The following is a 9311-nucleotide window of genomic DNA, read 5'->3' as shown; positions in this document are numbered from 1 at the left end:
ATTTAATTATATTGCAACAGTTAATAGAGAGTTGATCAAAATAAATAGAGAATTCAATTGAAAAGTGCATCTACGAATTGGACGATTTATATGTCAGGCTATTGTATCACTTGATTGTTGATTAATATAGTTTTCTTTTTGTTACAGGTGATCATCTTTGGATTTATCATCTACTTGTTTTGATTTTATTCTACTAGAGCTCCTAATGTAATATATAAATGCATTTCTGAAGGCACACACGTTTATACACTAAAAATTAATTATAATTATTTATAATTCTATTACGATATTAATATAACTGTACTATATATACTATCATACATAGTAACACAATCGACAAGCCTGCATGTTTGCAAACATAGTCTGCTCGAAATCATACATAGCGTGGCGCGGAAAGATTTTTTTGTATGCGAAATCAATAGAAGATATAGCAATCTAATATTGTACCGTCATCGCTTTAAGTATCTACTATTGCCTACTGGTGGTCCCAGTAATTACAAAAATGAAACTGTGTAGATAAAAAAGGGGACTTTTGAGCTTTTTTTTTTCTTTTGTATTTTTTAAATAGTCAAAATACAATAATCATCTTTCTAGTTTTATACTTTTATTGCTTATGACAATTTTTTTGTATTTTTTACTATACTTTTGTTATTTTATTTAAACACCTATGAGCTGTACTTACAATATGTATGCATATATCAAAAATTGCATTTCCGGAATTTTAAATTATCGATTATAAATGATCGAGTTTCATTGTATCGAAATATTGCATTGGTAATATTGTATCTATTTAATAAAATGCATGTATGATATTAATATATAAAGATGGAATAACATTCAAATAAAGTGATAATACAAGTTATACAAAATTAATAGTCAAAATTTAAATCTTATATTATCCGCGGTTTTGGTTACTCGAGGTTCAAAATTTGGCGCGAAAATTTACCGCGAACACAAATCAAAAACATTGCATGAGATAATTTCATTAGTAGAATAGTTAACTAATCAAGTTCTTGAATTAGATTGAAGAATTAAAGAAAAAATAAATCAAACTTCTATAGCACAATTTGCTTCGATGTCGTTAATTGTTATTACATATATGTATGTAACAATTGTGATGTTAATTACACTATTGTATTTCTTGTTTTATTTTTAATTTTGAAATTTATTTATTTGTGACAGAAAAAAGACTAATATAAATTATTCAATTTTCATATCTAAATTTAAAAATTACGGAACTTTAACCTAACTTCTTTAATATATATGGCCGTCTAGTTTCATTACCAGCGACTTCGTTATATGCATAACAAGTGCATAACATTGTAGGAACCTAACCCCTGCAGATAACGAAAGATTAATGTGTTATATCTATTTGACAAAATGTATATATAATTCATTAATAATAAAGATTGTGAAAGAATATGAAAGCAATAATACAACGTGTAACGAGTGCCTCTGTTACAGGTAATATACACATACTTCACAAAAAAACTGCATGCAAGAAATATGATAAGGAAACAATTGCATTTTAGTGAGAATTTTTTATTTTTTTTTTATTTAATATAATATAAGATACACTTATACTTACCTATATGCTACCTTTTTTTACAAACAATTGTTTTTGAAAACAACATCAAATTTATTTAAAATATTACATTGTAATTGCCATAATATTGATACTAATAATTAAAGTTTTATTATAGTAAATGAATTATTTTTAATTAATTGTTGAAAATAACTGATTATTATAACAATAGCTAATGTAATCTGTGATTATAATAATCATATATGTTTGTAGTATCATATTAATTATTAAAAAAATATGTTACTTTTTCATATTCTATTTTCAGTGGACGGTAAAGTTATTAGCAGTATTGGAAATGGAATCTGCGTATTAATTGGTATAAAAAGAGGTGACACTTTGGATGACTTAAAGTATATGTATTTATCGAATTTATATCAATTGTTAATTTTATTATTTAAATAATATCTAATAAAATTTCACTTGAGGTGTAATATTTTTATAGAGTAAGAAAAATTTTAAATACCAAACTTTTTGAAAATGGTAACAAGAAATGGAGTGCCAGTGTTATGGATAAAAAGTATGAGATTTTGTGCGTCAGCCAGTTTACATTGTATCATGTTTTAAAAGGAAATAAACTTGATTTTCATAGAGCAATGCCAGCTCAAGAGTCAGAACAATTTTATAATAACTTTTTGAATGAGTTGGGTAAAAATTATAAACCAGAACTAATTAAAGGTAGTTGATTTAATTCTTATAAAACAAAAATATTTAGTAAACCTAAAGAAACAAAACAGAATAAAAGATTGTAATTGAATTGTTTTATACAGATGGTATATTTGGAGCTATGATGGAAGTTAGCATACAAAATAACGGACCTGTTACTTTAGAAATAGAATCTCCAAGTAAGCCTACAGAGAATAGTACAAAGATATCTGAAAAGCTTAATAATGATTTTACAGAATAAATAATTGCTTACTTTTATATTTACTTTAATTAATTTTATTTCTTATTTTTTTTTTGTTACCAATATTCTATTAATAGTGAAGTATAATGAAAATATAAAAACATAGAGATATGTTTTTTGTTGTAATAATATTTACTTATTTACTGAAATTCCAAAATCTATTTAACAAGATTGACCTTCTCTAATTCATCTGGTGTAAATCGTAGAACTGTAGATATAGCATTTAATATATGTCGTTTGCTCGATGAATCATTTGTGGTTAAATAATTGATAAGTACATTTTTCAAATATTCTAAATTAGCTCCTTCTCTAGATTTACATGCTTCTAACCTGAATTGTAAGAATATATACAAAAATATATGTTTGCCTTTTATATATACTCAATGATCGTAAATGCTCAAATACCTTGCTACTTGTGTTTGTACAGCTTTTAATTCTTCTTTATGTTTCTCGGTTACATGAAGCAATTGTCTATCTTTTTCTCTTAATGATGCCTCTAATTCTAATATTCTCTTTCTGGTAGATGATATTTGCACTTCGTGTCTTGCCAATTCTTGGGTATAATGTAATATAGGAGGACTATCATTATTTAATAATCCTGTTACTATATCGGCAGAGGATTCTGATTTATTTTCGTATTTTGTTATACTCCTTTCACCTTCCAAGAAAGATGAATCTTTTTTTGGTAATAATGCATGAAAGGAAGTTTTCAATGCAAAGATTTCTTTCTCTTTTTCTTGAACAAGTGCAATGGATCGTTCTCTTTGTCGCAGTAATTGCTGTTCCAATGTACACAACTTACTACGAAATTCATTTTCCTTTTGGGATAATATGTGTTCTGATTTGGCACGTTCTACTTGTGATAACTGTAAATTTGTAAATTTCGATACAAATCGTTAACATTTTATATTAGATAGTATATTTTAATTTAATTTTAATTTCTATATATATATATATATAGGTTCACATATGTTTTATAAAAAGAATTTACCTGTTGGTAATAATCTATCTTTATTTGTAGTTCTTGTTCTTTCTGTATTAACTTGCTATTTAATGTGCGTATTCTTTCTTCTAAATTGTTATTATAAGTTTTAAGTAAATGCAATTGAGTTTGACTATTTTCTTTATCACGTAAATCCAATAAGTTATAAGTTTGTTGGTGCCCTTTACGTAAAAGGCTTGTATCAACATCATATTTAGTTGTTACTTGTTCTTTATACATTTTAAATTCTTCTAATAAAGATTCATACTTTTCTTTATATTCAGAGTCTTTATACTTACCGTTTAACTCTAAATTTTTTAACAGCACTGAAAATTCAAAGTAGTTACAATTTATTGAAAAATATTACTTATTTTATTTTATTTTTTATTTTATTTTTATATATCTATTAACTCAATTGGTATTTTACTTACAGTCAACGTAAGCTGAATCATCTTTCTTATTGTCTAGATGTAATAAACATCCATATAGCATTTTTATTTTAGAAATAATTTCTTCTGGTTCACTTGGCACATTGATACAGTCTTTGTGTTCTACATCTTGCATATTAGATAACTGATCCTTAAGATTTTGAATAGAGCGTTGATCTTGTTGTCGTAATCTATCATATTCTCCAACAGTTTCGGAAAGTTCAGCTAAACGAGATTCCAAGCCTGCTACTCTTTTTTCATGAGTCATAGCTAATACTCTAGCTTGTTGTTCTGCAGCTGCTGCTATTCTCTGTTCCTTAATAATTTAACAATAAAAATGAATTATATCATATAATTTGATATATAATACATTAATGACATAACATAATGTTATTTACTTCAAGTATAGCATTACGATGTTGTTTCTTCATAGCAACCATTTCAGCTTGTAACGAAAGAAGAAGAGGTGGCGTCACTTTAGCTGCTTCTTCTGCTTGTTTCAATTTATTTTTGGTTATTTCTAATTCCGCTTCTAAAATTTTACATTGCGTTTTATTGGCAAATAAATTTTTCAATTGCTGCTCCAATTGTTCTTTATTACGAAGTTCTTCGTTTAGCATCTTTTGCAGTTCTCTGAAAAACTTATTATGTTACAAAGATGTAACAATCATACTTAATATTAGATACCGTTATTTATACAAAGTGTCCTAGGATTTACCTACCAAACTGCAGGAGCGTATTCTACAAATGGAAATAACATTGTTTTTTTGTTTCTATTTGTAGAATATGCTCTCATATTCTGACCAGTATATCTGTAATAATACGTACTTTATCGTAGATGCATGATTCGTTCTTTCTTTCTCCCTTTCATGGCGTTCCATAATTAATTTACATTTAATATGTTCCATTTCAGATGCATTATGATTTTGTCCCTTTTTTAATTTTTCTTTTAATTCTTTTATTACTTTCTCGCACTGAATAAAACAAAGATAAAGTAAAACATATGTTAAAGATTAGATTTTAAAATTAAAATACATCATCATATGCAAATAGTAGTAAATATTTATGAGAGTAATAAACAATATCTCACTTCTTCACGTTCCATTCTTAATTGTTTTCTGTCGTTTTGAAAATTAGCTTCCATCTTTGATTTTTCTGCGGACAATGTGGCCAAAGAATTCATTAAAGTTTCCAATTGATTCTTCAATTGTTTTACAGTTTCTGTATCACGTTGTATAGCCGATGATTGCTAAAATCATGTTACAAACGTTAATGCATTGAAATGTATTACAAAAATTATTTATTCATAATAAGATAATTTACTTCTTGAGTATCACTAGTTTCCACATTCTTGTTTTTTCCTGCAGATTTATTGGTTTCTGTTTGTTCCTTATTTGTATCTGTTGAGTAAATATCAGTAGATTGAGTATCTAAAATATGAGAAAGTATATATAAAAAGAAAGTTTTATATAATTTATAAGCAATGATCAATAAATATGTTAGTGTTGTGCTTAAAAAAAAAAAAAAAAAATTAAATCTAATCTTTTATATTAAATGAAAAATTACTTTCTGATATTGGTGATGAAATATGTTCCTTCATATTATTTTCACTCTTTCCCATTTTTTTCTCATTTGCATCACCCATTATTTTTGATTTGTAACTTTAAGTATACTAGATTTTATATATATAATAAATTCTTAATCAATTATATTATACAATGGAGTCAGTTGAAATAGTTTGGTAACTGAAATGGTAATTACGATAATATTATATCAAAGATCGTATTTCGAGATATCGTTAGACTACTTTTATTATTGTCCAGTATTAATATTATAAACATAATAATATATAAAAGTAAATGCATAATTATATTTTTCTTTTACCTAATATTGTAAAACCTTCTTATGTCTGATATACGTAAAATTGTGTTACTGATGTGAGCTTTAAAAGTTCTAATAATTCGCTATCTAGCGAGAAAAATGTTCAAACTCGATATTTTCTAATCGAAAATTTATTTTAAATTAATGCAAACTTACGTAAATATTTCAATACATAAAAAATTAATGCATAATAGTAATTAATGTTATTTTTGTTTCAAGCATTTGTGAAATTGTTTTGTGGTAATATAAATAACATAACCAAAAAATAAATAACTATATATATGATATATATATATATATATATACATATAAAGTACTTCAGTGTGCAGTATGTGTATGTATGTGTATGAAGTCTAAAATTCACGATAGATGGCGACACAAGGAGGACTGAAAAGTTTTGAGCCATAAGCAAGGAGGGTTGAAAAGTTCTGAGCCTTAAGCAAGGAGGGTTGAAAAGTTCTGAGCCTAACACGTTATGGGAAACCATAAGATAAACTGCATCCGGAGAATTCGCAAATTTATTAATTATAAATATAAAAAGGAAACTAAATAACGTATTAGCAGTATATTTCTTTCAATTGCATCCATAAACATTTGTATTACATATCATTTCATAAAATGTTAGTTAAATTTACCCTCACGGAAAAATCAATTGAAAATAATGTCTCATTAGAAGAATTTAATTAATGTAAATCCCTCTCTTTTCTTTTTCCTCCTCCTCGTTAGTATCGTATATATTAATATTAAAAATAGAATGAAAATATGCGTTAATAAAATATATTTTAGAAATCTAAAGTTTACATATTTCTAAAATCGCAGTAATTTCTTTTAACGAATACTGAACATATCATGTGTAGTTGCATAATATGAATAAGTAAATTAATTGTTGTTACAACGAAATGTGTATCCTCCTCCTCTTCCTCCCTATCCACCTCCTTTTTTCTCCTTCCTCTTTCTTCTTCTTCTTCTTTCTCAAGTTGAGAAAATAATTGCAAATTCTTGCATTTATATTATAATAAGATACATAAGTAGATTATTACTCAATAATGACGTATTCCTTCAATATATCATGTATGTGGATATGTGTGTGTAGAAGCGCATGTGAACGTGCTGTATAATTATTAATTTAATATAGACGATTTTGCAAGACCCATTATAAATCTTCGTATATATATATATATATATATATATATATATATANTTTATTTATTTATTTATAGTGTGTGACGATTAAAAACTCAAAAATCACGTGATGTTATAAGACGCTCTTTTTATCTTTTCATTTTTTTCTTCTTATTACGTTTTTTCTTTCTTTCTTTTTTTTCTTTATCAATCATTCTCTAAGCTCAGAACATTGACGATTGTCAACACATATTAATTACATCATTTTTTTTTCTATTCGATAACACTTGTCCAATATTTTCTTTTTTTCTCTTTTTATTTCCTTTTTTTTTTATGTTTAGACGTTGGTATATAATATATATATATATATATATATATAATTTTTTAATATTCATTCGACACACGAAGAATATATTTCTCGTATATAATATTTCATATTTATTTATTTATTCATTTATTTAATTAATTATTTATTTATCTACTTCCTGAAAATTCGTAATCGAAAATGTTCTAAGATTTTCTTTACAGCAATTAACATTATTAATATTAATAATAATAATACTAACATACATAGAGGCCTTTTAATGTGTTTTACCGCGAATCATTCGTTCTTATGTACGTACGAAAATTGTTACTTCTCTCTTTCTACAATTAATTCATTAATAATAGGAATAGTTATACATATACATACATATATTTGGCGAAAATTAAATCATATATGTAAAAGTTACAGGATTATTCATACCCACTAATCATTATCAATTCGAAATAATTGATATTTGCTTGTAATAATGCAGTTTTAATATTCTTTTAAACGGAAACATATTTTAGGATTATTAAACTTTCATATTGATATCAATTTGATTGCGAAAGAACGTTTTATTTTTAGAGAAATTTAATTTAACATAAATGATAAGAATATTGGTCTCGAATACTTCTGTGACTGGAGCGTATGTATGTTTAAATATCGATTTACTTTGGACACCTCTTTCGTGAATAAAAGAAAAATAAGAAAACGAATATGCATAAGCATTTTTACATATTCTATTTTAGATTGTTAATCGTTGTAAAATATAATTTTCAACGTAATTTCTATTAAACAATATTATGTTGCGTGTTAGTTTGTATAATAATGTATGTATATCTTGAATCATAATTTAAAAAACATTTTAAAGGACAAAACTATCACGTGGAAAAATTCAAACTGAATTTTCAATAGACGAATTGTTCCGTTAAAGATATATTATAATTGGTGTTTAGAATTATCGATTATATTTTTTTTTGTGTACGGTTTGAAAAGGTGAATCTGATTATCCTGACAGAGGTGCAAACACACACACATACATATAAAACCAAAGTAAAAAGGATAGAATTAGCAAAGCGACGATATACGACTGCATTAGAAGATTCATAATACGAATTATTATTATGTTTTTATATTTTTCTTAACATTTTTATATCTTTCTTTATCTTTCTTTCTTTCTTTCTCTCTCATTTCCCAGAAACATTAATCTTCAATAGATTATTTGTTTAATCTTTAGTTGATACATACCAAAATATATTGTCGTTCTCAGAATTGATTAGACGATTGAAGCGTATCAAATACTATCATAAATTACCATATTTATTGCTCCTTCTTTCTTCTTCTTCGTCATTATCAATATCATCATCTTCATTTTCTCATCTTCATCTTCGACATCTTCTTTCGTTATTTTGTTCTTCCTTCAATCGTATATATTATTGCAGTGCTCTGTGCACAATATTACGAAAAAGATTTTTTTTTTTTTTTTTTGCAAAACTTTGTCCACATTATATTCGATAATTATTCTTCGACGCAATCGTTTTAAAATATATTTTTTAGATAATTTTTTTAACACTTCGAAATTGGTCGACACAAAGAAAAATAAAAGATGGTCGTATTTTGAATTAACTTGGTCCGATAATTATTCACATCTTTCTTTCCGCACTTTTCTTTTTTTCTTTTTTTTTTTTTTGCACATATGTACATAGATCGCAGGTAACCGAAGATGATCATTTTGAATACTTATTTATGAAGATAAGTTTACGCGGATTATTGAAACACGAAAAAGTGACTATAATTTTGAAACTAAATTAATTAGAACACGCGTATTTGTATCTATAATTTGCCACAACCGTGATGTCAATACTTCTTTTCAATGCAGACGATCAATTTCATTCAATATTAATGCAAATTTAATTATTCAACTAAAGTCTTGTATTTTCTTTTTTTAGAAAATTCATAATACATATTGAAAGAACATATACGTGCATACATGTATGCAAATACGTCTATGGATTTTCTAAAAAATAAAATTTACTTTCCTTTCCTTAAAAAGTACATAATTTACATTTAAGGGTTAACAGTAAACATATATATATATATATATA

At 25.6% G+C, this 9311-nt stretch overlaps 2 protein-coding genes across 4 annotated transcripts; one reads left to right on the top strand and one right to left on the bottom strand.

Moving 5' to 3' along the window:
- The first annotated feature begins 1001 nt into the window (after positions 1-1001).
- LOC106791616 (D-tyrosyl-tRNA(Tyr) deacylase 1) lies at positions 1002-2868 on the top strand. Its single transcript, XM_014757399.1, has 4 exons — positions 1002-1464; positions 1851-1941; positions 2028-2260; positions 2353-2868. Exons 1-4 carry the CDS (start codon positions 1422-1424, stop codon positions 2487-2489), a joined length of 504 nt encoding a protein of 167 aa, XP_014612885.1. The 5' UTR covers positions 1002-1421; the 3' UTR covers positions 2490-2868.
- On the bottom strand, positions 2513-5639 carry LOC106791615 (GRIP and coiled-coil domain-containing protein 1). Of its 3 annotated transcripts, XM_014757398.1 has the most exons (10): positions 5466-5639; positions 5223-5329; positions 4990-5148; positions 4728-4873; positions 4298-4532; positions 3903-4215; positions 3771-3797; positions 3481-3653; positions 2895-3355; positions 2513-2819 (listed from the first exon to the last, which is right to left on the bottom strand). In XM_014757398.1, exons 1-10 carry the CDS (start codon positions 5542-5544, stop codon positions 2648-2650), a joined length of 1872 nt encoding a protein of 623 aa, XP_014612884.1. In that variant the 5' UTR covers positions 5545-5639; the 3' UTR covers positions 2513-2647. The 3 variants fall into 3 exon arrangements, with proteins under 3 accessions (XP_014612884.1, XP_014612881.1, XP_014612882.1); XM_014757395.1 differs by having other exon boundaries at positions 3481-3797; XM_014757396.1 differs by having other exon boundaries at positions 3481-3797; positions 5223-5299; positions 5466-5560.
- Between the last annotated feature and the right edge of the window lie 3672 nt (positions 5640-9311).

Source organism: Polistes canadensis, unplaced genomic scaffold, assembly GCF_001313835.1.
Source record: "Polistes canadensis isolate GaletaPanama2010 unplaced genomic scaffold, ASM131383v1 scaffold_325, whole genome shotgun sequence".
Classification (NCBI taxonomy): domain Eukaryota; kingdom Metazoa; phylum Arthropoda; class Insecta; order Hymenoptera; family Vespidae; genus Polistes; species Polistes canadensis.
Note: the sequence above shows the minus strand (reverse complement) of the source record. Positions and strands in the feature narration are given on the sequence as shown.

Bases quoted from the DNA above. Each gene is read 5' to 3' on its own strand.
- LOC106791616 (XM_014757399.1), top strand. From the start codon at position 1,422: ATGAAAGCAATAATACAACGTGTAACGAGTGCCTCTGTTACAG. The intron at 1,942-2,027 runs GTATTTATCGAA...ATATTTTTATAG, and splicing joins TTGGATGACTTAAAGTATAT to AGTAAGAAAAATTTTAAATA. The intron at 2,261-2,352 runs GTAGTTGATTTA...TGTTTTATACAG, and splicing joins TAAACCAGAACTAATTAAAG to ATGGTATATTTGGAGCTATG.
- LOC106791615 (XM_014757395.1), bottom strand. From the start codon at position 5,544: ATGGGTGATGCAAATGAGAAAAAAATGGGAAAGAGTGAAAATAATATG. The intron at 4,874-4,989 runs GTGAGATATTGT...TGTTTTATTCAG, and splicing joins TAAGAATGGAACGTGAAGAA to TGCGAGAAAGTAATAAAAGA. The intron at 3,798-3,902 runs GTAAGTAAAATA...TTGAATTTTCAG, and splicing joins TGATTCAGCTTACGTTGACT to TGCTGTTAAAAAATTTAGAG.